Genomic DNA, 27,668 nt, shown 5'->3' on the forward strand with positions numbered 1-27,668 from the left:
AAATTTAAAAAATGGTTCAAGTTATACTGTCAAAGAGAACACTCCCTCTCCTGATTGAATATGTGATGGAGACTGCATCCATAATCAATGAAAACTAGAAATTTTCATTGAGACTTGGTGAAGAAGTCTCTTTTACTTCAAAAGAAGTAGTCTACTGGCTGACCTTTATATTCTGTTCAGCCATTGAAGTAATATATTACACAGTAACTGTATGGGGCTGAGGGAAAAGTAGATTACAGAGGGTAATCTGTAATGTAGAGTAAACAACAACCCCTTGTTGTTTACTGTCTGAGGGGAGAGAGATTTCTATGCCAAGTAGTTCTGTGTACCTCCATCCTGGCAGAAGAGGTCAAACAAACTCTCAAGCTCCTGCTCAGCACAGGACAGCAGATCTGAGTCCAAACTGTACCTTGCTTACAGCATAATTAGTTAGTATGTGCTTTGTTGGTGCCATAACCCCACTTATCTCACTGTTAATTCCTTCACAGGCTTTAAAGCCAGGTTATCCAGGGGATACAGGCAGCTGGAAAATTATTCTCTTAATGTGTCTCATTTCCTAGAGTAGATTAATCTATTAGATTGATTCAGAAATTGAACAGAGATATAGAACCCAGGTCTGCTATTTACAAAAAACAAGTGTGCTGGTGCAACTTGGTTGCTATGGTGTAAAAACTGATATCAGGAAAAGTAAGACACGTTTGTCTTTTTCCATGACTTAAGAAGATGGCTGGTTGGTTGCCTAACCCATGGTACCTAACAACTGGGTGAACAAGAAATGGAAACAGGGGTCAGTTGCTGCTGAGAACATCATCAGGTTTCTCAAATCTGAGCCCAGTATTTTAACCATTCAGTCTTGGGAGTGTTTGAGCCAATAATTCAGTAATTCATTCCCTTCTTTGAGCTTTTTTTCTGACACCTTTAAGGTTTCAGTATATTCTGATATTACCAGAAGCCTTAAGGTTTGTTGAATTTGAATAATAATAGATTCCTCCTTAGAAGCAGGAAAAAAACCCTGGATGTGGACTTTAAACTTATGAAAAGTACCATTTTAGTAGCTCTGTCTCTGCTCAGCCATTTCAAATGTACTGCACAAAGAAGAGGTGTATAAGTCTCTCATATATTGCTCCTCCTGCATCCTTTGAGCCAAATCAAGGAAGTTCTTGGGTAAGAGCAGAAGATTATTAATTTTCATGTTTAGTGATGTTAGTATCTGTCTTTCAACACCCTCTACAGGGTTTTGCACCATGTCTTCTAGCCATTCCTCTCTGGTATTGCTGCCTGTGCTTTCAATAAAACCAGGCTCATGCCACTTGCCCATTCAAATCAACCACATTTGAAATGCACAAAGGCAGGATGAAATGGCTGGAGGAACTATTACTTGTAATTTGAAGATAAAAGAGACCTTAACCCATAGGGAATTTCTATAAATAATGAAAGAAAAATAATTTCAGCGAGTAACATATCAGTATGTCATAATATTAACTAAATCTACAAGGCCTTTATCTCTCTCATGAGTTCATCTGCAGCTTTGTTCTCACCTTTATTGTACTGCACATGCTTGTAACTCCCCAGAAGATAGGCCATGTTTGTTGTAAAACACTTTGAACAGTTTTCAAGTGACTTACACCCTTTTTGTAAACTCAACAATAACTTCCAATGAGTTGCTAACTACTAGTAAAGTGTTAAAACAATATGTGATGCAATGAGCAAAAAAAATGTGTATCCAAGGTACTTACCAAGCAGAACTCATTACAGGACTGAAATTCAAGCCAATAAGGAAGGGTGTGTAATCAAAAGGATATAAAACAAATAGAGCCAGAATTTTCTTATCTCCTTCTAAATTTTCTGAGGCTTTGAAAGGTTATTACGCTTTTGAAGCAAAGCAAGTCATAAGACTTGGTATGAACAAATGTCAGTGAAATGGCCAATATCAAAAAGTTGGAGTTTTCTTCTCTAATAGAAGCGGATAGAATTCTCTCTGCCCAGGAAAAACAAACCTTTTACTTAATTGACTTTTCTGCCTTCTCTTTCCACACTAATAGCGACCTAGAAAAATATCAGTCAGATAACCAACCATGAGAAAAAATGTCCTGTTACTCATGGTGTGACAAAGTAGTGTGAAGCTCAAGGTCTTGGAAACAGAAAGGATAGTTTGAAAGGCAAACTGTACTGCTGTTTTCACCACTCCTTCCTGCACGTAGAGATACCATCAGCATTTGTTGTAGAATGAACTTTCCATCTGGTCATGTTGATATTTAGCTATTCGATATTGCCAGGTACTCCAGCAGGGACCTGGAGAGAAGAGACCTCCTCTACAGGCTTGTGTTGCCATCTCCAGCAGCCTCTCCAAATTGTGCGTGGATTAATGGTTCTGTTTGATAGATTAAGAGTTCATGCACAAAGGGAAGAGAACCCATGCCTTTTCTGTTCCCGTTTGGCATCACTTTCATCCTTCCTCCAAAGCAGGGCCTGCTATGCCTCAGTCATGACCATTTTGGTTGTGCTGAAGCTGCTTTGCCAGCACAAACAGTTCCTGAAGCCAGCTCTGGAGCTTTGCTGCCACTTCTCAGAAGATCCCTGGGCTGAAGTGTCAGATTGAAGTGTGCAGACAAAATGAAGGAGCAGCCCAGGCAGTGATTAGTTTAGTTAGAAATGAGACGTAAATGAGCATATCATGAAGTCCTCCACAATCCAGCAAACCCCAGCTTTAATAATGATGGCCACTATTATTAAAAGAGCCCACAAGCTTCTCTGAAACACATTAAAGGGCTGTAAATACAGTAAATGACAACAAGAGAGAACAGTCAAAGGCAGAAGAAAACACCGGGGATGTAAAAAGGTAGTTCAAAGCTTAAGGGTGATTTATTCCCTTCCTGCTCACTTATGATGAATTAATAAAACACACGAGGCAACATTCTGATCCTCTCTGGCTGAAGGAGGCCCAGGAAAGCTGTTTCCTTCCAGCTGGCTGTGACATCCCCGCTCCGACACTCCCCATGTGCTGCAAAGGACCGGAAAGCCAGCTCCGACCTTCCTGTAACAGAACATCTTTGCATCGCCAGAACTAACCGAGAAACTCGACACTCAAGCCCTGCATGCGGAAACCCTTTTTCTTCTCGTAGCTTACCTGCTTATGTATGACTTTTGTCCTGAGCCAAGAGACGGGTTTCCCACCCAGGCATGAATCAGCCCTCACATGACAGCTGCTCGGTAACTCAGTAACTTTCCGTAAGAAGCAGGGTTTAAATAAACATAGTTTTGATTGCTGTAATCCAGCGCAAAGATTTCTCACGTGTTTTTGTGTCGAGTGGCTGGAGTGACTGCCAGCGGCCCCTTACCGGGGCTCGGCACCTCCGTGCCGGGGCAGTGCCAGCTCCGCACCGTGTCACCGGAGCCTGCCGCACGCCGCAGGTGACACACAAGTGAGCCCTCCCGCTCCTCAGCACCTCACACCCTCCCCTCACACCTACAGTACGGCCGGGACCCCCTGAGGCCCCGGGGATCCGCCTGAGGAATGAGCGGAAGCTGCCGGGCAGAGGGGAAGCGACGGGAGGGGGGCAGGGAGAGGCGGGGAGGAGATCCCGGAGGAGGCAGGGGCAGCAGGGAAAGGGGAGAGGAGACCGAGGGGATCTTAGGGGGATGGGACAGGGACGGGGGTAGGGACAGGGACAGGGACAGGGACAGGAGTGGGGAGAGAGAGAGAGAGAGAGAAGGAGAGGGAGAGGGGCAGAGGCAGAGACAGGCAGAAGCAGGGACAAGGACAGGCAGAGGCAGGGACAGGGACAGGAGCAGGGACCAGGACAGGGACAGGAGCAGGGACAGGAGCAGGGACCAGGACAGGGACAGGAGCAGGGACCGGGACAGGGACAGGAGCAGGGACCGGGACAGGGACAGAAGTAGGAGCAGGGACAGGGACAGGAGCAGGGACCAGGACAGGGACAGGCAGAGGCAGGGACAGGGGCAGGGACAGAAGTAGGAGCAGGGACAGGGGCAGGGACAGAAGTAGGAGCAGGGACAGGCGCAGGGACCAGGACAGGGACAGGAGCAGGGACCAGGACAGGGACGGGACAGGGACAGGGACAGGCGGCAGCCGCCGCTCCCTCCGGGTCAGCGCTGGCGGTGGGGGAGGGGTCACCTTGCGCTGCGCCCCCCGACTCGGGGCTGCGCGCGCCCGTTACCAGGACAACGCGGGAGCAGCCAATGGGCGCGCTCCGCCACCGCCCCACCCCCCGCGCACCGCGGCGCCCGCCGCAGCGCGAGCGAGCGGCTCGTGCTCCCTCGCGCACCAATCAGGAGGGGCCCCGGGAGCGGGGAGCGGGCGCCCGCTCGCTGCCTCCCCCCCCGCCATCTCCGCTCCCTGCCGGGAGCCAATCAGAGCGTGCGGACAGAGCGTGAGGCCCGCGGGCCCGCGTGCAGACCTGCCTATAAAACGGGGATCCAGGAGCAAGCGCGCTGCTCACTCGCCGCTGGCGCTCGGGGCGGACGGGCACGCGTCAGGTGAGAGCGAGAGCGCCAGAGCGCCAGAGCCGTCCCGCCCGCATTTCACCCCAACGCCCGCCGTGCATCCTCTCCGCTGCCGTCGCCCTCTCGCCATCCCGCCTAACGCTATGAAGACCAAGTTCTGTAATGGGGAGACCGATCCTTCTCCGCTTGGGCTCCTCCTCGGCTGCAGTCCCGGCTCCGGCGGTAGCGGCGGCGTCCTCCCTACTGCTGGGGAGCCCCCGTTGCCGCTGGCTCACGCCGACTCCGAGGGTAAAGACCCCGTGGCGACGGGCAGAGGCGAGGGCGCCCTGATCCCGCCTTCCGAGGTGCTGCTGCCGCCGCCGGAGGAGGATTCTCTGCTCGACCCCCGGACGCGGCGCAAGGCGTATCTGTGGTGCAAGGAGTTCCTGCCTGGGGCCTGGCGGGAGCTGCGGGAGGAGCAGCTGCAGATCAACCCCATCAGGTCAGTGCTGGGGGGGTTGTTGGTGCTTGTGGAAAGAGGGGGTGGGGCCACGCTTGGCCGCTGCTTGTCCGAGCCGCTTCCTGGCACAGGAGGTGCGACACATGAGGGTGTCTTTTTCTGTTTTCTTTCTTTCTTTTTTTTCTTTTTCTTTTTTTCCCCTTCCCCTAAAGCCTTCCAAAATGCGCGTTTCTGGGCGGAGGGGACTGGGCTTGCTGCCACTTGGAGAGCGGCTGCGCATCCGCCTCTCGCCTTCCCGGGGGGGCGGTGCGGGCATCCCCCTCTCCGCACCTCGATGTGGATTTGCGGCAGGCCCGGGGAGCAGTGGAAGGCAGTGGGGAGGTTGGGTCAAACTTCCCCTTCCCCGGGCTGGGAGGAGCGTAGGGGTGCGGGGTGTCTGCCGCTGCAGCGCTTGGGCCCTGGGCCGGGGGGGTGGCACCGCGGACCCGGACGGGAAAGTGCTGCAGCTGGTAGGAGCTGCTGCGGTGAGTACAGAGCTCCCTCCTGGGAAAGGTGTGCGGTTTTTTGAGTGGCCCTAAACCTTGTGAAATTCCGAACTTCGCAGGTAAATGCGGTGAATCGATTCTGTGTATAATCTTTAGTAACCAGGACTTGTGACTCAGCACGCTGCTGTGTACACTGAGGATTGTTTGAAGCCATACGTAATGTGTCTGGGATCCTGGCGTTATTTGTGGAATTAAATCATCTTTTTGTATCAGTCCGCTATGCCAGCTAAACCGGTGTTGCTTCAGAGTTCCATTTTTAGATCGGTTGTCTGGTGTCTTAATGCTTAATTGTTCTACCTGATTGAGTAAGAGTCACACGCAGTTCCGCAGGATGGGGTTGCCAGCTTCTTCCCTCGAATCCTGAGTGCGCTTTTTTAGTCTTTCTACTTTAGTTGATACACAAAATACACGCAAACGTACCCGCATTTAGGGAAGAGCATAAACTGCTGACAAAGCTCTGATGTGTAAAAGTATAATCAAAACCCATCGTGCTAATTCCTAAATGTATACAAAAAACGTTATTAAAACCAAGCAACTAACTGCAAACAAGGCCAGATAGCATTGTGGTTTTAGATCATTTGTCCTCACTTAACAGGATTATAGTAATTTTATGGAGGGAGAGAATTTTTAGGAAACTGATGCTGCTCCTGAACAGCAGACTAATCTGATAATATATCTATAATCCAACGAGCTTAATTTTGCTTTCATCCTTATTAGTGTGTGCACTGCTAAGAGGGGCACTTATTTTCTAAAGCCCAAGTTTTTTGCAGAGTTCCTCTTGCCTCTCTTGGAGACTTCCCCCTCTGACACCACTTCAAAATGGCTTGATGGTTTCCGGAGCGAGAGGAAGCCAGGATGGGCTGAAATTTAAGCATGTGTTAAACTATGCTAATTGGCAGCTGCGTTTATTTTGGCAGGAGTCTTTTCACCGCTTTTGTCTCCGGAGAATGCAGCATTGTATCGGTTTGCTGATTCGAGTTTCACTGAGTTTGTCAGCGTTGCCACTTGGCATCAGTGGGAGTCGTGTTTGTGAGCAGCTGCTGAACACTTTAGTGTCATGGGATGTTGGAGGGGTCCAGTCCTTCTTTCAGACCAAAGAAGTTCTGCATCTAATCAGAATGCAAGCATGTAAGCAGATGTAAATGCTGTGGCTGTGATTTGGGGACAGCAATGCCCCTTCTGCAGGGGCTTACCTGTAAGCAGTTTGTAGCAGGAGACCTATGATAGCTTTATCTGTAAGAGTGAGATGTGCCCTTTGCCCTTAAACAAGCTGTGAGTCTGCTTACATTTCAGGAGAACAGTAAGTTTTATTAGACCTGTATGGATTTACTTGATTAGAGCTAACTTTTGAAGTCTTCAGTGTCTAAAACTGAGAACCTAATGGAGTTCAGCCTCAGCAAGACACTCCTGCTTGTCTGGAGATGTATAAAAAAAAAAGAATTACTGGACTTTGATAGCTTGTATGCAAGCTGTACCCGTGCTTAAATAAGTAACACAACAGACTACAACATTTTGAGCTCTAGTCCATGTCTTTTGTAAAGCTGGTTTCAGTGTGTTTAGTTGTATTAAGTATTTATACTTTCGACAAAATTACATCAGTCTTTGAAAAGCTCTTTTCTTAGAAAATGTCTTAAAATACAACTGTCTAGTACAGTTTAAATGAAGCCTGAAATGCAGTTGATATAATTAATTAACTGATGTTCCAATTGCAGCTCATTAGTCTGCCTTTGCTCTTCCTTTGATATCCTTTCCAGCTGCATTTCTTATCAGTCCAACTGCATGGTTCAAAGTTATTTTCCTAATATATCAAGAGATTTCATATCTCTTGCCTTGAAACAGTTTTTAGATGCCTGCCAAGTCACCTGGTTCTCTTGTTTTCTTGAGTATATTGTGTAGGTGCTGTTTTATTACCCCATTATCTTGAGATTCCTTCTCAGTCATTGACCTTGGGTATGTAGGCCATCCCTTCTGTATCATCTCCCAGTTAATAAATAAAGTAATTTACTTCTTAGTAGCTTTTTTTTCTCTGGGAAATCATTACTACTTCCCTACTGCAAGATAACACAGAAAAAATATTTGAAAAAGCATTGAGAGGGATATCAGGTCAGACCTGCATTTTAGCCACCGTGTTTTGCATCTACCATGGGTTTTTTAAAGTTTGCTGCAATATTAATTACTTAGGTATTGGGTTTTGTGAAAACTTACCTTGTGGAGGGAATCATGTGGCATAGGTACTGTTTAAATTCTAGAGTTACTGCAATAAGTTATCTAGCATACTACAAGTGAAAGGACTTCTTAAATCTGTGCTACTTCATGGGGAGACTTTTTCAGTAGATCTGATTTGCAAGTAAAGCAGCAGTTTCAGTACTTTTTTCTTTTTCAGAAGTGGAAGAAGTAATAGGGAAAATCTATTTCAGAAGGGAAACTTGAACACTGTTAATTAACATTGATGGAGAAAGACAGAGAAAATGTGGTTTGGATAGACTGGTGTCCCTTGTAGGCAACTAGAAATCAAGGAACTCAGCATCTCTGTAGGATCTATCTAGATAAATCTGCAGAAAACAGTATTGCTGTCACTTTTATGTAGAAGAACACCTGTAAAATAGTAATTGCATGACCAGACAATGTTTTTATAACCCCAAATGACAATCACAGGATTCCCTAGTTTGTCTTAGAATCATAGAACTGGCTGGGTTGGAAGGGACCTCAGAGATCACCAAGTCCAACCCTTGATCCACTCCCCCCGTGGTTCCCAGCCCATGGCACTCAGTGCCACATCCAGGCTCTTTGGAAAGATCTCCAGACACGGAGAATCCACTACTTCCCTGGGCAGCCCATTCCAATGCCTGATCACCCTCTCCAGAAAGAAATTCTTTCTCATCTCCAACCTAAACCTCCCCTGGCACAACTTGAGACCCTGCCCTCTTGTCTTGCTGAGAGTTGCCTGGGAGCAGAGCCCGACCCCCCCCTGGCTCCAACCTCCTTTCAGGGAGTTGTAGAAAGTGATGAGGTCTCCCCTGAGCCTCCTCTTCTCCAGCCTCAACAACCCCAGCTCCCTCAGCCTCTCCTCATAGGGTCTGTGCTTGAGTCCCTTCACCAGCCTGGTTGCCCTCCTTTGGACCCACTCCAGGACCTTGTTATCCTTCCTAAACTGAGGGGCCCAGAACTGGACACAGGACTCGAGGTGTGGCCTCACCAGGGCTGAGTACAAGGGCAGGTCTTACCTGATAAGATTCTGAAGGAGAGTTCAGTTTTGACAAATATGTGAGCAATTCCTTTATTTTTAAAGAACTGCTTTAATTGTAAATTTTGAAGTTGAAAATTGGTCCCTCAGAATGGTAGCTTAAGTAAGATGAGTTTCATCATTAAAGCTGTAGCACAGGTATTCAGGTTTAATCTTTGTACTTAATCTTTATAGCTGTTATCTTGGTGATACTGTCTTTTAAGATACAGGGTTATACTCACTGCATGGTTTTAAGCTTATTAATGCTGCTGTCATCTTTGTTGTGTGTGTAGCTAAGTATATCTGACAAGACTCCAGCATCACTTTCTAGAAGTCCTGAAAATAGCTAATTGAAACCTACATTTTATCTTGGTTCTCTGGTACATATTACATACGTTTGTTCATAGCTGGAGCTGTAATTTGGACCAATAGAACTCGAAGGTGAACTATACAGTACATGAAGTACCTTTGAGGAGCTCTGTGTCCTTCTGGGTTGGGTTCTCCAGAACTGGACACAGAACTCCAGGTGGGGTCTGAGCAGAGGGGGGAGAATCCCCTCTCCTGAGCACTGTCTGTGCTGCTGTTGGTGCCCCCAGGACATGGTTGGTTTCTGGGCTCCAAGCACACCCTGAGGGCTCATGTTGAGCTCCTGGTCCATCCTCACCCCCAAGTCCTTCTCAGGGATGCCCTCAATATTTTCTCCTCCCAACTTGTATTTGTGCATGGAATTGCCTTGACCCACGTGCAGAACCTTGGCCTTGTTGAACTTGATGCACTTTTTACACAAGCCCAGTTTTGAAGCCTGTCAGGGTCTCTCTGGATCGCATCTTTTTCCTTTGTTGTGTTGACCTCACCACACAGGTGGGTGTCACCAGCAACTTGCTGAGGGTGGACTTGATTCCATGTTACCACCAAAGATGTCAAAGCACTGACCCCTGAGGAACACCGCTTGTTGCATGTGGACACTGAGCCACTGACCACACCTCTTCAGGTGCGACCAGCCAGCCAGTTCCTTATCCAATGAATGGTCCATCCACTGAATCTGTTGTTCCAGTTTAGAGTCTGGAATGTCATGACAGTGTCAAATGCTGTGCACAGGTCCAGGGAGATCACATCTGTTGCTCTGTCTGTGTCCACCAGGGCTGTGACCCCATCCTCACAGGTTGGGCAGGACTTGCCCTTGGTGAAGCCAAGGCTGTCACCAATCATCTGTGATCTTGCCAGACACAGAGGTGAAACTGACTGGCCTGGAGTTCCCTGGGTCTTCCTATTTTCTCTGTTTGAAAATGGGGGTTGTTTCCCTTTTTCTAGTCAGCAGGAACTCCACCAGGCTGCCAGGACTTCTCAAGTATGAGGAGCCTGTTGGAGTAGATCCGTTAGTCATACTAAAAGAGTTGGTAATAAAGGGTGATTATTGTGCCTCTAATTTGTATAAAACAGAACTGGTGTGCTCACCAGAGCTAGCAGAGGAACTTTTAAAATTTTTTTTCCCAGAGGTGGCCTCAGCAACATGCTGTTCCAGTGCTCACTCCCTGATACAGTGGAGACACTTGGAGATGAACCACGGAAAGTTCTCCTGCGCTTGTATGGGGCCATCCTGCAGATGGTGAGTACACAAGAGTGCCTTGGGAGGGGAGGGGTTCTGTAGCTTCTTCTTAGTATCTTTGGAGGTCTTGATTTGTAACTCACTGCAAGCATGTGTTGCTTTACCCTTTTGGGGAATGTATTTTAGTTGTAGTGGGGTAGATTGCTAGTTTAAAGCAGCTTTCTGTATAGTTTGTAATTGTCTAGAACTTACACTCCTTTTTATACAGATCCTGACTGGCATGCATCAGCTGAAGACTCATTTGCTGTGTTTGATCAGTAAAGTTTTGTTTCTGGTGTTAAGTTTGTGATGTTTCAGGAAAGTTATTAAAGCTTGCTTCTATACAGTAAGTAGGACTTGGCATTAATTGCAAGATTGCAAGAGACTGAACTGCTTAATTTTAATCTTGGTAGCCTAGCTGAATATTTTGTCAAGCTTCTACAGTGCTCAAGCATTCTCAGATATCGTGGGTAGTTGTGTTGCTGTGAAATTTGATCTATACTGTTAGAATAAAAATGAAGCAGAAACATTAACACTGTATAGCCATCTCATCCCAAATCATCCTTTCCTAAATGTGTCATATGCCTTGTAGCTGGCACAGAAGCTTAACCAGATGCTTGTCAAACTCTAATTTTACTTTTATTTGGTTAGTACAATGTCAATAACATCAAAATTTGCCAAATCTCGAGAAGTGTCTGGAAATCTGTTTGAAATTGTAAGATTTAAAATAATTAGTATTTTGTAAAGGTGATCTGTTATAAAGCTTACAGGCTGTTATCATAGGACTGAACAGCAGATTTGCTCTTGCCTATCTCTGCTATACACTTGATTATGTTCTAAATAAATAAGTGTTTAACCTTATGAAACATGGCAGCTTCATAAGATTACATTTGGATGTTGGCAATTGCTTCTATTTGACTTAAAGGGTCTGACTTTATTATCCATGCACTTGATATTTTCCAGTACTCACACACGTTTTGAATAACTCATCCAATAGCTGCAGGAGGTTGACTGTTCCTGAAATTTCAGCCCCTTCTTCCTGCTTCTGTTGCCTTGACCACACTTTAATATTAAAAATCTCATTGCATGCTGTCACTCAACTATTTTTAAAGAGCCCTTTTGTTATACTTTGTGAGGTATTAACTTTCCCATGGTAGCAAGCTTTACCAGAAATATGTAAAATATTTCAGTGGTTTTGAAACAGTATAAAATACTTGGCTACACCACTGTATGTGTGTTGGGAAAGTTAAACTATTAAAGAAGAACAGTGTGTAGAAGATAATGAATTAAAGCCTAAATAGTCTTTAGTTTAAGAAAAAAGCAAAGTGAAAAAAATAATGGTGAGAGACTTTATTTTGAAATTACTCCTCAGGTTGATGCTAAATTTTTTTCCAAATTATTGTTGGCTTTTACATGATGCTTGAACAACTAAATGGAAGGCATGAGTAGGAACATGGGCTGTAAACCTGTTGCAGTGTAAGCTTCTTTTGGCCAGGAGCTGTTAAGAACTGTGGCCTTTGCCTTTTATTTCCAAGGAGAAGTAAACTTTGGTTGTCCCCCTCTTTTCCCAGGACTTTTTTTTTTTTAGCTTGCTTTTTCTGTGCCCCTATACACTGAAGAAATCAGAATAATTTGGGCTCTAAAGTCAGAATGAGTTTGGTTTGAAAATTGAGAGTTTGTTCATTAACTTTCTAACAGTTCTTGGTGTTGAAGGATCTCTCGATGTCTAACTTCCTTTATTTCCATAGTGGCAGTGAAATGACTGCTTTTGTTGGTGCAGTTCACTAGAGGTTAAGTAAGCAGAGAAAGTCCCAAGGTAAAATGTTTAGATTGCATTGAGGTTCACAGTTTTTGTTGACAAACATTTGTCTCTTCCAGCCCCTCGACCTTAAATGCAGGTTAAAATATAAGCAAACTGTTTTATTGGGGTGCTAAAACCTTTTATTGAGGTTCTGAAAACCTCACTTGGGATTTTTATGAATTCTTGGGTGGCATAAACAGTATCTTACAAGGAGCCTGTTAAAAGTGGTTAATTTTGTTTTTATTGATGTTGCATTATTAATTTATAAATTTATTATTATTATTACTAAAACTAAGTTTAAAGCCTTACAGAGATTAAGGGACACTCCTTAATATGCTGAGGTCTGAGAATTTATGCTAAAATTGTGATGAATTGTAGTGACTTAATGTAGTTACCACTTTGCTTCAGCCTTTGTGGCATGTTTTGACTTTTGTCTATTTTACTTCCTGTTGAGATTGAAGCACAAACAGGTATCTGCTCTTCTAATTATTTTATTTTAAATGCTATAGATCTCTAGCAATCTGTACCAAATTATTCTGTGTACAGAAGACAAGTAAGTTAAAATTTGGAATAGAAGTGAAAAATAGATACCCAATACTAACTTAAGAATGAACAATACTGACACCATAATTCTTTGAGCCACCCTTTAAAGGAATTTTTTTTTTTTTTTTTGCAGTGTGAAAATAGCCCCAGTTTGCTTATGTCTTGGAAGACACAAATGTCAGTACATGAAACTCATCCAATATAAACCATGCCAGTTGGCTAAAGCTGCCACACAGGGAAGGCTTTTTGCCTTCCTCAGTCATAACTGGTCTGTTAAAGGCAGTTTTTTGTGTGCATGACTGTTTTGGGGGGATCTGGGAGGAGACAAACTGAGCTGGCTCAGCCATCATTCTGAACGGTTGCACTGGCACAGATGTTTAAAATCAAGGATGTTTCTTGAGTAAATCCTTGAATTTTTTTTTTTTAAGATAAATTTGTGCTCATGACAGTTTAAAGTACTAACCACATAAAAACTTAAATATTTGAGGCACAATGCAGATATGTTCTACATTTAAAAAAGGGAAATGTCCTCCTCTTATTCACTTATTCTTGCTTCAGCTTGGTTGTTAAATTTAAAGGGGAGCATCAAAAATAAAACTTCCTCATGACAATGTTTAACTCCTGGCCTTATCAGTGTTAAAACAACTGGTTCAGAAGGTTCTCCAGCAATATTCTGTGTAATGCCCAGACTGGATTTCATATGCAGATCACTGTAGTGTTTCCACTTCAATTCAGAGCAACCAAAACTTCCCACAGCTTAGCTGGTAGGATTCCAACCTAAGACAGCATGAACAAAAATTAAGGTGAATTTATTTGAAGTTCACCCATCAAAAGGTAACTTTGGGATTCATTCTCATACATATCAAAAGAGCCTTGAACTTTTTTTTTTTTAAGCAGCTAAATCAAAATCTTGTAGAAATGAGGAAAAAGCAAGCCAGTATACCTAATGTTCTTCTCTGGTCTCAATTTCTAGGTGAGCAGATGCAAAATAAGCATAAGTGGTTGCCACAGCTCTGTGGTAAATCTCTTACCATACCTGCCTTGCTGCCTTTTTTTTTTTTTTTTTTTTTTTTTTTTTTTTTTTTTTTGTAACTAAATAAAATGCAGACTGCTGTGTAGCTGTGTAACTGTAATTATCAACATCTTCTGTCATTGTTGGTGTCCATGTCTGTTTGTAGCATGGAGTAACTACGAGTCCCTGGCACTGGCAGACAGCTTGACAGAAACCACGCACACCTTTCGGGGATGTTTTGTGTTGGGTGGAGCTGAGGGTTTTCTGGGAGTGATGTACCACTTTAGTTGTATCTGCATGTGTTCTCTGCTGCAGGCTTGCCCATGCGATCGTGCCTTGAGCACTCTGGTTTCCAGGTGACAGACACGATTCACGGTATAGTATGAGATCTCTGAAGTTGGAGCATTCTCTACAGCTTTCGTTTTCTTTAGTACTGGATTTATTGTTTTAAAAAAAAAAATAAGGCTTAAGTAGCGTGAGCTACTGTCTGCATCTGAATGTTTACAGCAATGACAAGATATCAAAGTGTTGTCCCTTCCTTTCCTCTGCTCCCTCAAGAGAGAATGGTAATTTAAAATAAAAAGGGTTAGGGATGGCTTGGTGGCTTTTGTAGAGCTTGAACTGGGAATTATTCTTTACATACTGGATTCTAGGATTTCAGATCTTTTGGCAGGTAACAGGAGATCCTTAGAAATAGTCACTGCTGAATCTAAAACTCCTTGTATTCTCCTACCCTGAAGTTCAAATCGATGTCTTCCAACAGCTTATAGAATGAGAAGTTCCCCCTACACAGGTTGCCTCTAAGTGCTCAGACAGTTTCTTAAAAGGCTGTAATTCCTTGGAATTAGAATTCCTAGGAATTTGTCTAAATTGAAGTGTTGCAGTACTTTAAAGTCTTAAATTAGTGAAGCTGAGTAAACTCAGAAAAATGGAGTTTTAAATATCTGGGCAGAGCTAAGATGTTTTTAGGGGAAAAATAAGTTGCAAGTTTCTCCTTTGTGCAGAGTTCTGCCAAGCATCATTTGAGATTTGATACAGAGCTCATCTTCCAGCTACAAGAGAAACAAATTTGGGAAACTAGTAAAAAAAAAATAAATAACTCCATTTTCTGAGTCAAACTGTCAGATACATGAACACTGTTCAGTCATCTTCTGAGCACAGATCAGATCATGTGCAGTGTCTCTCATTTAGGACTTCAGTTTTGTACTTGGAGCTTCTTGCCTTAAAATCAATTTAGATGTTCACTAAGTAGGCTTTAAAAAATTGTTGTCTTTGTGCACGGAGCTCTCCTCCCTTATTAAAACTGCAGTGAGTGTTCTTAGTCTGCTTTGAGAGTAAACCTTTGCATAGTAAAAGAAGCACAGACAAACATGTAAAGTAATTCTCTCTCTAGAAAAGATATATATAAAGATATACTCTCTATATGGAAATATTCAAAGTAGTTATTAAATCATTCTCTTATCTGGATAATAAAATCTCATTTCTGTTGAAATAAGTAGCTCCCAGAATGGGACTTAAACTGGAGTGAGCTATTAGAATTTATGGAATAAATGATGTTTTGATTGGTGTAGCCAAGAATATATGAGTTAAATATCAAGCCCCACCAGTTTAACATCTGTTAAACTCTTAAACTTCTGTTACATAAAACTGCATCCTCCTTACTTTGCTCTCCTTGACCACATGTACTGGAGACTTTCCTAATTCTAAGCTGAGTACATGGCCACTTGTGAAGACTGATCCTCTCCAAGCTCCCATTGCTACTTACACATGGTTTCTTATTCATTCTCTGGACACTAATGCTCCATGCTGAGGGAACAGAAAAGAGGAAGGGATGCTGCAGAAGTCTCCTTTTCTGATGACTCTGCAGTTTCTATCCATAATTTTCTCTTCCTAATGGCACAATATATGCCATTGGGTTATCTCCAACACTGCTTGAGGTGGATTTTTAGAACTGGCTAGCTCTTTATACAGTGTGACTTCTGGAAAGTGGATGCCAGTTCAGGTTCTAGGGAAAAGCCTAATCTGCTTATCTTCTGATGAACTGAACCGTTTTGAGAGCACCATTAATAAGGAAAGACTCCTGGCTGGTGAGTAACTTTCTGACCCTTCGAGAAAAATCTGAAAGATGCAAGAGTGGTATTGATGTAGGACATGCTTGTTGAGAGAAGCCCTCTGTAAATGACTTTATTGTTATTGAATAATTACGCGTTTAGCTTAAATGTATATTTTTTTACCTCATTAATTTCCTTGAGAGGATTATAAACTAGTAGTATCCATACTGTCTTGTTTTAAATGGATTCTGGTGGAATGGGAAGTACTTGCTGAAAGACCACTGATTGATGTTAACTGTACTTCTTCTGTAGCTTCTGAAATACTGTAACTGCATAGTTGGCATAAACCATCAGCTTGTTGGGTAGTACCTGAGGCAGCTTGTGTTGCTTAAGTGTATTAAGTTCACATTTCCACCGTTGTTTTGGACATGGTTAGAGTTTTTTAAAAGAAAGGAGAACACAGTTCTGTGAATTGAATGTTTTTGTTCAAAAGGTGGAGACCCAGGCTACCTTTATGGGCCTCTAAAGCTGGTCTGGTCTAAACAGGCAATGGTGGAATTGCAACATAAGCAGCAGCCACAAACTGTCACTAATTCTAAGCAAATATTTGCTTTCTCTTCTCCTTACCTTCAAGCCCTTTAAAGGAAAAGGTTTTCATTACATCTTGAATTTTAAATGTGAAGCTCTATTAAAAGCATGTGCCATTGAGGGTTCAGTTGCTGAGGCAATGGTTTGATACTCAAACTGCTTTTTAATGGCTTAACAATCCTAGCTCAATACATCATGCATGGGATTTGTTACAGTTTTGCTGGTACAGTACATTTTAGTTCTTACTGAGACTTCTATAGCCTATGTGGGCAGTTAATTTGAAGAAAAATTTTGGATTTCCATAGCTCTTGGTACATCATACATGTAGCCTAAACAGTGTACTTAAGTAATGAATTTCTAGTCACAAGAAGCTTGGAACATAAGGTAATAGAAAAAAACAAGTGCTTTGGAAGTTTTGTAGCATTGCCTCTTCTGATAGTTCTTAAGGCTTTTATGTAATCTATGTAATGTCTCAAATGCTTTAGCTGCCAGAATACCATCACCCCAGATGTTATGCATAGGAACTTAATTTTCTCTTAATTATAATGTTCCTTCTAAGCTCATGATACACTAAAGTCTTGTTTTGAAATACTGGGAAGCAATAAAAGCACACCTGGAAGTCACCTCTTAGGCTGTTTACAGGAGTGGCTTGGCCTCAGTGGCACATCCTTTTGAAAGATCTTGCAATTGTCTGAGTAGTTTGATGGTAAGAGGTCTCATGGATAATAGTGCTGTAGCTGTCAGATTAAGACAATGTTGAGACATGTAGTTAATTGTAGCTGGCACTTCTACTCCCTTTGTTCTTTGTTCTGGTGGTTGCAGGTTAATCATGTTAAATTTCATCTTCTCATTGTGTTTGCTTTTTCTCATTCATAGAGGTCCTGTAATAAAGGAGAGACTGTACAGTCTCAGAAAGACAGTGACTTGCAAGTGAGTAATTAAATTTGTTTATTTCACAGGATTTTATGGATGATAGAGAAATGTGGTGATCCTGGTTGTTCTAAACTGTTGCTTAACTCCACTGGATGTCTGGGCTGTGTTTCTAGAAATGATAAAAAGAAATGTTTGCTCATAGAAGTAACATAATAATGTGAGTGTCTGTACATAATTTGGGAAGATTCAAGCATTCCACATTAATAAGAAACATCCCCCCTTTCTACCCTAAATGGTTTTTTACCATTTCTAGCATTGGTATCAGTGCCACAATTTTTAATACTGGGCTCAATAATCAGTATTGTGCTGTACCCAATACATTGATGAACTGTTCTGAGGGAAGTACATGAAGCTGGAGAGAACTTCCTCCTAAACAGGGAGTGTTTCTGATTAACATTGTCTTTAGATCATCTGTGTTCTGCAAACTTGGAACCATTTCTGCTCATGCAGCTTAATGTTTAGCTGAATGTATCTTTTCATAAAGTCAGCTAATCAGGATTTGGTAATTTAGATTTCTACCCTGAGAGTAGGGTGTTTTTCAGTAAGGGATAACAGAACAACATCTTCACCAGATGCTTTGCTTGTTGGTGTTCAGCTTGGTAATGTTTTTGGCAGTGATTAGGAAGAAAAGCATCTTTTTTTGGTAAGTGCTAGCTTTTCTCAGCTGGTATTTTCTTCTGGGAATGCCATCTGAAACAGTTCAAACATTTTGGTTTTTCTAGTCAGTTGAAACTGGTTTTTAAATTGTTGCTGAATGACTACTGTTCAAAAGTTCTGAACTTTCAGTCAATTTTACTGGAACAGCTTCAAGCAATTGAACCAAAAATGAACTGAAAAATGTACTGGTTAGATTTGTTTTCTTCAGAGATGAAAAATTGAGGTGGTTTGGTTTCTTTCCTGCCCAAGCTAGTAGAAAATGTTTCTAAAGTTTTAAAAAAAATATAAATGCAAACAAGCCCCACCCTGGTACCAGCACAAAGTTTTACAGTATGGGAAGCAAAGCTTTGAACTTCAGAAGAATCTTTGCCTGAAAATGGTGATCCTGTGCCAGTAGGCTCAGGGTTGTTTTCTGCTATTAATCTCAAAGTACTGGAACTTTACTGTGTATTCAAGAATTCCTGTTGGGGTGTATTGAGTTTCCTGAAGGTAGGTAAAAATTGTAGGTAGATTTGATCAGAGGTGTTAATATCATCCTTTGGAGAAAGAAAAACCTCTGGGCAATTCCAGAATGTCCTGGATCAATAGCAGAAAGACTGTAGTGGTTCAGAGCTGCCTGGTGGTTGAAAACTGATTGGAGGTAAAACAGTCTTTCTGTCAGATCATAAGGATTTTTATTGTTCTGTTCTAGTTAGGGGGCTTTTCCCCTCAAAATATTACTATTCATTTTATAGGGAGCTTTTCTGAAGCAGAAGCTTCAGTCCCAACTGAAAAAGACTCTTGATCTCTCCTTGCCTGAGCTGGAAGGGTCTTGTAAACAGTGTTTATAATTCTTAGGTTTGATAAGCAATGTTCAGCTTTAAGGATTCATTTAAAAAGGCAAGTGGTCTGTCTTCTCCAGAAGCTTGTTTTGAGTTCTAAAGCTCATGGTTTTGACTTTAATCCATTTCAAACAGAGCATCAGAGTTTAAACCACCATGTGATCTTGGCAGTGTATTCCAGAATATTTGAAGGCATTGAAATACAGAATTTATTTGGTTACATGCTTGATCCTTTAAAAAAGTCATCACTTGAATGATGAGTTGGATACCTGGGTTTGTTCAGTGTCCATGTGAAACATGCTACAGAGTTGTCCAGTGTCCTTTACCAGTTCATTTGCAGACTTGTATTTGACAGTAGTACATGGGATGGAGATTTGGCAAATAGTCCATCAGGTGTCATGAAGAAGCCTTTGTGCCAGAGATGCACAGGTTGTTATTTCAGAGCTGTGTGACTTGTTCTCAGGTGGCTCTTGTTACAGTACAGGAAGTTTTGTGGTGCTCTAAACTTTCTTTTAAGTAATGTCTCTAAATTACTTTTTGGTGCTTGATATTAGACTTCAGAACATCTGAAAAGTTGATCTGTGGTGCTGAGGGCATGTGAAATGATTAAAAGGTATTTTTGGTGCATTAGTTCTACTTTGAGTAGTTGAGATGGAAAAACAGCAGAGGGCAGGGATGTGAGACATTGATATGCAAATTGTCTTAAACTCTCAATTGGTATTCTTGATGATTCTTACTTTTTATTGAAGTTAATGTTTCAGAACATAGTTACCCCAGTCTTTTCTACACTTCAATATGAAATGCTAGATTTTTTTGAGAAGATGCCAGAATAATAAGGTCAGATCAGTAATAAAAACAGAACTGCCTGGAGCATGTTCAGGAGTGGAGCTTGTACAGAAAGATTTGTTTACTGTCAGCAATGGCTGCAGTGATGCAAAAGACTCTGCAGTCCAAAATATGAGAGCTTTCTTAATTTTGTGCTCTTAATTCTTAGGTATTTAGGTGTCATGGGTCAGTCTTGGCAATTAATTGCTTGAAAGCAGCCAGAGGCTTTGGGGACCTATGGCTTGGCTACAGCTGGGTTTTGTTTAATGTAATTGGCAGAAGTAGTGGCTTCTTTGTTTGCTTAAGTCAGACCTTAGCCACCAAGAAAGCTCTACTTAAGTAATTTAACTATCTTTGAGACATGTACTTATTTTTAAGCATTCAGTAACTATCTGCTTGGATTGTTATAGACTGAGTATATTGATGTAAAGAAAATATAAAGAGAAGTTTTTGAAACTTGAGTTATATTTGGAAGTAGAAGAGAAAAATGCTTATACATGCACATCATGTTCCTTAACAGGAGTTTATATTAAAAAAAGGTAAGTCTTAATGTGCTTAACAGAAAAAATTCTGAAGTCGTTCTTCTAGTGAAAGACTGGTTACTTCAGTTGTTCACTTCATTCACTTAAAATTCTTTTGTGAGACAGTGTTCCAAAGTGTGTTAAAACAGCCAAGGGTAATAACTGCACTTCCTCTGCTCTGCTTCAGTAGGATAATTTTTGTCAGGAAATGAATTTGCAGAGTTCCCACATGTTGGGGAAGAGAACTCTGAGTTCTGCGTAGTATTTTTCTGACCTGTTAAATAATGCAGCTTTTTCCTCTCCAGATACAAACTTGAAAGCAAAATACTTGTATAGCTGCCATGCTAACTAGTTGTTATTAGTCAGCAAATTTTTGGTTAGCAAATGGAGTTGACTTTTTAAAGTTAACCCTGCAGTTTCTCACGTTGTAGCAGTTTGGCTCTTGTGCACACCCAAATTTATTTCTGTGCAAGCACCAACTAAATTTTTTTTTTTGTTTTTTTTTTTAAGGGGGCAGAAGCCATGGTTTTGGAAAGTGTTATGTTTGCCATTCTTGCAGAGAGAGCTCTGGGCCCAAAACTGTATGGGATCTTTCCACAAGGGCGACTGGAGGAATTCATTCCTGTAAGTCCTGGTCATGATTAGGCAGTGGGCTGCTGGTAGCAGTTTTAACTGAGCACAACAAGAAGGTTTCTGCACTGCCTGGAAAAGCAGGGATGTGGGGATGGAATACTTGGCAGTCTGTAGTAATTGCTAGCAGTAATTTGATATGGTTTTAGTGGGTGTTGTAGGGGCCCTACTACAGCTCCTGCCAGGGAAAGATATCTAAAAACTCCACAGCTGTAGCTGGGACTAATAAATGAAAATAAAAAGCTTGTTAGATACCAAATATAGTATTGGAAGGTGTGGAGTAACACTTGTAACAGCAACAAGAGCAGATGATTTGACATTCTTAAATATTTTACCTAGTTTGCTTTGAAGATATTCTTAGTGTGAGATGTGATATTCTCCAGGTCCTGATCCTAGAGGAAAATTTACAAAGTTGTAAGTAAAATGGGCTGGCTAACTCAGCTTTTGTGACAACAACACTTTAAGTTCATTTGGGATGAAAAAAGTGTATTGCTTGAGTGTTATACTGGTATTTTATACTATACTACATAGAGACTAGTGCTAGTATTTAATTGCAAAATCATAATTCAATTAACTGTTTTAAAATAATCTATTACAGAGCAGGAAACTAAGCACTGAAGAACTAAGCTTACCTGACATATCTGCTGAAATAGCTGAGAAGATGGCCAGGTTTCATGGCATGACAATGCCATTTAATAAGGAACCTAAGTGGCTCTTTGGAACAATGGAAAAGTAAGTTCTACTATACTTTAAAGTATGCAAAAAAAGTGACCTGTTGTAATTTAGATAATAAGATCATTCTTCCTAAATGCCTGAGAGCACAAGTTCTTGCTGTACCCAGACACTTTCATAGTTGCTTGAAGAAATTAAATTACCCTGAAGTGCAGTAACACTTTCTTTAATTTTTTTTAAACTTTCTTTTATTTTAAATGGTATCCTAGTATGGGAAGACTGATACTTAGTCATAAATGCTGTACTATTGTCTCTGTTTTTAACAGATATCTAAATCAGGTGCTGAGGATTAAATTTACCAAAGAATCCAGAACTAGAAAGCTGAACAAACTCCTCAGTTACAATCTCCCACAGGAAATGAAAAATCTACGGTAGGTTTACTTGTTCCACAGCTGTCTTACAGCAGCTTATCTTGCAGTTCCATTATGAATTTGTGTATTGTTCAAACACACTATACCCCATACTCAGTTTACAAGTTGGTTCTGTAACCAGCCTGAGCCTCAAATGGATATGTTCAGTTGTTTTGCATCAGTGAAGTCAAACTTCATTGTCCTGATCTTAGACTTCTAATTGAGAAAACAGTCTTACTATAAATTAATAGCACTTCAGCTGTTTTACAACAAAATACATTCTGTACTTGGAATTGGAACTGAACTTGGAATTTGTTTCTTATGAGATCCCATATTGATCTTTTCTAGAGCTATGCTTGAAGCAACTTCATCCCCAGTTGTGTTTTGTCACAATGACTGTCAAGAAGGTAGGCTGCTGAGATTTCATGGCCTTGTTCAGTGATGCAGCGTTAAGGTTTTCCTGGTTACTTGTTTGTTTTCTGAGAGGCATGTTACTGAGGTACTGCCCTGGCAGCTGGTGTGAACCAGCACTCGCAAAGCAATTGTCTTCAGCAGCCCTGCAGGCTGGTTCAGAGAACATCAGGTACCATAAATGGATTAAGCAGAGGATGCACATGTGCTCTGTTAGTACAGATCAGGTCAGTTGATGGGAGCCTTGGGTATTTTCAACTAAAACCACATCTCTCTTAGCTGTTTACAACACACATGATCAAGGTAGGATAAACTTCAGTCCTTTTTTAAAGATACCGAAATAGTAGAGTGAATGAAAATGGACACTATGATAGTTTTACTCAAAAGTTCTCAGTTTTTATGGTAAGAAGCATTAGGAAAACCTTATCCACCCTTATTTTAAAGTCTTCTCTCTGGGACTCATGGAGACAATAAAAAATTGAGCCAGTTCTCTGAAGAAATGAAGAGGAGGAAGGTTTAAAGGTGGTGGTTATGCTGTATGTATGTTCCCTGTCACCTTACAGTGGGTGAGCTGAACTGAGCTGGAAGGATGCTATAGGGGACCATGCACAGGGATGTTTTGTTCTCAGGAGTCCCAACCTTAGTAGCTAAGGCTGAGTTGGCCTGGAAGAGGAGCTCTCTGGAGGGATAGATGTGTAAGGGCAGGCAGCACAAGGGGAAAAAGCTACTGCTGTGAGGTCTGGAGAGCTGGGTCAGTGGTGGTGGAGGTCAGGGTCTCATTGCTGGTGCATCAAGGTGCAGTGCTGGAGGATTCAGAACATTATAGGGCTGGGGCAAGCTTTGGACCCTAAATTTCCAAGGCAGAGGTGGGTAAGGTGAAGTATTATGCTTGTTCTGTTGGTGCACAACAAGCATAGAGAGCAGGTGTACCTGTGGAGAGGAGATAAACTTGCAGAAATTGAAATTACTCTAAATTTAATAATTAGTTGACACTTGACAGGGACGGACTTGATGTCTTTCAGATTAATCAGTGACCAGGTGAATTGAAAGACAGATAAAGCTGTTATAAAGGAAAAGACTGATCTTTTCTAGAGGTGCTGATTATACCACATATTAGAATAGCAAAGTCATCAGTCTTTGGCTTTCAGACAGTAATTCCTGTCCCAAGTGCTGTGTGCTCAGTGGTTGTGGCACACAGGTGAGAGATGCTGCACAGTGAGTGTGTGGAAATAAACAATTGAGCCAGGGCTGACAGCATCACCTGAGCTAGCTGCATGCCAAGCACTGCAGAAGCAGGACCCAAATCTACCTCTGCCTGTACAGAAGAAAACTTGATTCCAGCTTTACAAGGTTTATAGAAAAAATCTCACCTCTCAGTGGGTTGGTATACAAGCAATGCAACTCAGCTTTTCCTGCTGATCTCCAGTACAGATGTAAGGGATAAATGGCTTTACCTGAACAACGTTTAAGATAGAGTATTGCTTTTCTGTAGTTTTCCTGGGACATTATTGAACATGCTGTATTATCTTAAAATTTTTAGGTAATGTTTTGTTTCTGGAAGGCAAAGAGAATTCAGAAAACCAAAAGCTGATGCTCATTGACTTTGAATACAGCAGCTATAATTACCGGTAAATCACTATTTTCTGTTTGGCAGGAAGCTGTATTGTGTGCTACAGGCAGAGCAAGTGATGCACTGCTCATTATCTGTGTATTTTAGTGAGTTCTGTTCTGCTCTGGTCCTGGTGGTCGCCTAGTGCTGGCATTTAAGGGTGATCTCAGTGTGTAGAGTCATTGGGATCATGAAACATGAGCACAGTTAGACTGTAATCACACCCTGAATTCTGATGTTGTACAAGTGTGATATGTTCCCTGCTTGGAGTGTGACCTCTTTGCCTGCTAACAATTAGAGGTGTGTGTGACTTTGTGCTTAGATGTCTTAGCTGTCTGCTTGGTAGCAAAGTCCAGTATTTTCATGTAGCTGATAGTTTTAATTCTTGACTGTCCATCTTTATTAACTGATTTTAATAACTCACAAAGGAAGCTGTATTCTGGTCACCAATTCATATACTCCTTTAGCAAAATGCAGTAACTTCTAGGTAGCCCAATGTTTTAAAACTTGATTTTAGGTTTGCCTAAGCAAAACCAGCTAGTGTGCAAATACTGAGGTACTCATGCTTTTTTTCAGAGGATTTGACATTGGGAATCACTTCTGTGAATGGATGTATGATTACACGTATGAGAAATACCCATTCTTCAAAGCTAGTTTCCTTAAATATCCTTCAAAGAAGCAACAGGTATGTTGAAATGCCAGGACTTACTCTTTTCTCCATGACTACCTTAAAGATAATACTTTCTGTAATCCTGACTAACTTTGCTATAAAAATAGTAGAGACTTCATAATAGCTACTCAGGATGGAATGTTTCCTAGATGTTATGTAGCCATCACCACAAAAAGTCCAGTAGTTTTCAGCTGTGAAAGTAGATGGCAGTAGCAAAATGCTAATATCATGACTTCTTAAACTAGACTTCCAAGCAATTGGTAGAACCACCATTAATCTTTGTTACCTCTAGCACTGTCAACATTTGGAAAAAAGAAATTGAGATATTGAAAGGCCTGGCTAGTTCTAAAAGAAGCAAATCTGTCTTGAGATGAACTTGAGTTGTAACTGTTGTTTCCTTGCCCTCTAGCTTCATTTTATCTCCAGTTACCTCTCTGCATTCCATGATGGCTTTGGAAGTCTGAGCAATGAAGAAAAGTCCAAACTAGAAGAAGAAGTGTTGATAGAAGTTAACAGGTTACTTGTTTTTCACAACTATTTCTTGAAGCTTCCACTATGGTAACTATATTTACTGGGTGAAGAAAAAGAGCCAAGAGGTTAAGCTGTGTCCTTTTGATATGTGGTCTACACTGTTAGTGCAATAAGCAAAATACCAGTACATGGGGAAGCTAGTGGGATTTTTTATAATGCCGTAGACATCCCCAGACTAGGGAATACTATTCTAGGAGGGTATTTAGATAAGGTGGTGTGGCTTAGCTTGGTGTTTCAATAAACACAGCCTTGTAATTTCAGGTTTGCCCTTGCATCACACTTCTTCTGGGGTCTGTGGTCTATTATACAAGCAAAGATCTCATCCATTGAGTTTGGTTACCTGGTAAGTTATGTAATTTTAGTTTCATGTAACTGAAAATGTATACTCTTATTCATCTGTGGTACATTATCAGAATATAAATTAAATGGTCTCTTATGAAGCAGAGTAAAACTTAAAAATCAATTCATTGCTAGTTGGTATTCTTTCCTTAAGAATGTAAAGAAGTCTAAGATTGCAAAAAAATTCAGAAATTCTTGTGGCTACACAGAGGCTGTAGATTTATGTATAACTTTTGATATATTTTTTTATATATATATAGTACATATATAATGTATAACTTTTGATACAGGTCTAGTGTACTGTAGAGTCACAACTTTCAGGTACACTGGAAATCCTCTGGGAAGTGTTACAGAAGCCATACTTTTTAGCCCCTGGTTTGTTTTTTTTTCTGACATGCTGGCAGCAGCTAATAATGTTACTGTTGAAATAAGATTGGAGTCCAGAACACACTTCTGGAGCTGTGCTTCCCAAGTAGAGCTAATCAAAGTTTTGAGATGAATGATGAAGGTAACAGTTAACACCTTCATTGTGCTTCCCCATACCAAGTAAGAAAATTGAGCTGTGTTTGCTGTATTTATTACTCCTGTCCCTTAATTCTCCAGGAATATGCCTTGTCCAGGTTTGATGCATACTTTGATCAGAAGAAGAAGCTGGGAGTGTGAGTGTGGGAGGAGTGCCTGTTGTTTACTGTATGAAGATGGCAGCTGGACAGGACTTACACTGTGCTTAGGCTACTGTATCCATAATGAAGGTGTCACTGAATTCTGGTTCCTTGGAATGCAGGTGTACAGTACTGAAGACTGTAAAAATTACTTGTTTACAGTTTTGTGAATACTTGGAATGAGATTGGGAGGCAAGAGTAAAATACAACCGTGCAATATCTTTAAATTTTTTTTTTTTGATCTAGAAGATATTTTATGGTATCAGAGATGCTTATTAAGTGTCAGTACAACATGGCTCAGAGCAAACAGTGTTACTGTGAGTACATTCTCTAGGGGGGTGTTGGCGTTGTTTGTTGTAAGTGGAACAATTGTAAAAGATAATTGTAAAAGGTAATTGTAGACACTGCCTCTGAATGACAAGGAAAAGCAAGGGACACAACTGTTAAACTGCAAAGTAGGCTTAAAATCTTTCTCTGAGCTTAGGTTCCACAATGCCCCATGAACACTAGATTCCGAGTTGCTGATGTGCTACACCACTAAGCAGAAAGTAAAGAAGCACATTGGAGCAGTTTGCTTCCAAGTGCATCCATGAATGTTTCTCTTATCTGGTGTGCCTGTGAAATCAGAATGAATTTTGAACTGGACATTCTGAAGGAGTTTGTCTTGGACTGTTCATTCTGTATTCTTTGAAAACATAAGCCCAGCCTGCTTGTCTCTTACGATGCTGTATCCTGCACAAGGGGTTCTGTGGGCTGGCAGCACTAGGAAGAGTGCCTTGAATTACCCTCTTGACTCCCCAGATAACTGGATTGGCACTGACAATGCTCGGAATTGGAGCCCACCTCTCCTTGTGTTGCTACAGTATATGGCTCTAAAAAATGTAGTAGACCCAAAGACTGCAGAGAACACTTCAGAAAATTGCTGTTCTGCCCATCCAGTGCTTATGTGGCTTGGGAGTTCTCTTGCATCTTCAGTTTTCATCATGTTCCAGCAAATCCAGTAAATGGAGCATCCTGTGGGGAACAATAATCTGTATATTGAAACTTGTGTATATTCTGTGTCATTTAAAAATTTCATTAGAATTTTGGAAGCTTGTTTATTTTGAATGTTACTTGTTTGTGATTTCTAACACTATCTTAAATAATAAACTTCTAAATCTAACCTTTTTCACTTGTATAGCAAATACTGTTTCAAGCAGCTGAAGAGATGAGCAGCATTTCATGTACTGTATAGCATAACTTGTAAAAGCTGTCACTTTATTCTCTAGTACAGAGAATCATTTTCCATACACTCAATTACTAAGACTTTATAATAAATATAAAGCACTTAAGAATATTACCTATGGTGTTTTGAAGTTTTCATTATATCTGCAGGATAAAATAGATGCTGTATCTTGCCTTGTTCTATGCTGGAAGTCCTTTCTTGCTAGGCTCCAAAGGCAGATTAATTCAAGCTCAATGCTCTGAGATGTATCTTCTACTTAAATATGTCTTTATTGTATAACTGAATACTCATAATGTGGGAAATAAAGGTAGTTAAAGCAAGTGATGAAAAATAGACTGAAGATGAGTTTATAAAGGCTCTAGTTTAGAGGTAGGAAATTGTTTAGGTTTAAGAACTTTACCTATCCTGTCAACTACCCTAAAACAGAGGTGAAAGTTAACAGTTTATGTTGAGTTTTATTGGCACACCAAATAAAGCATTTGTAATATGAATAGCCCTTTA

The 27,668-nt window shown here is 41.3% G+C and overlaps 1 protein-coding gene across 3 annotated transcripts; it reads left to right on the top strand.

Annotated features, from left to right (window-relative positions):
• The first annotated feature begins 4,323 nt into the window (after positions 1-4,323).
• Positions 4,324-26,039, top strand: CHKA (choline kinase alpha). 3 transcript variants are annotated; one of them, XM_008496053.2, is made up of 12 exons: positions 4,324-4,945; positions 10,166-10,277; positions 17,128-17,181; positions 20,519-20,632; positions 21,237-21,370; positions 21,637-21,741; positions 22,069-22,127; positions 23,672-23,759; positions 24,317-24,425; positions 24,820-24,926; positions 25,203-25,284; positions 25,884-26,039. In XM_008496053.2, exons 1-12 carry the CDS (start codon positions 4,608-4,610, stop codon positions 25,941-25,943), a joined length of 1,362 nt encoding a protein of 453 aa, XP_008494275.1. In that variant the 5' UTR covers positions 4,324-4,607; the 3' UTR covers positions 25,944-26,039. The 3 variants fall into 3 exon arrangements, with proteins under 3 accessions (XP_008494275.1, XP_030307126.1, XP_030307125.1); XM_030451266.1 differs by lacking the exon at positions 20,519-20,632; XM_030451265.1 differs by lacking the exon at positions 17,128-17,181.
• Positions 26,040-27,668: the final 1,629 nt, after the last annotated feature.

This window comes from Calypte anna, chromosome 5 (genome assembly GCF_003957555.1).
Source record: "Calypte anna isolate BGI_N300 chromosome 5, bCalAnn1_v1.p, whole genome shotgun sequence".
NCBI classification, from domain to species: Eukaryota; Metazoa; Chordata; class Aves; order Apodiformes; family Trochilidae; genus Calypte; species Calypte anna.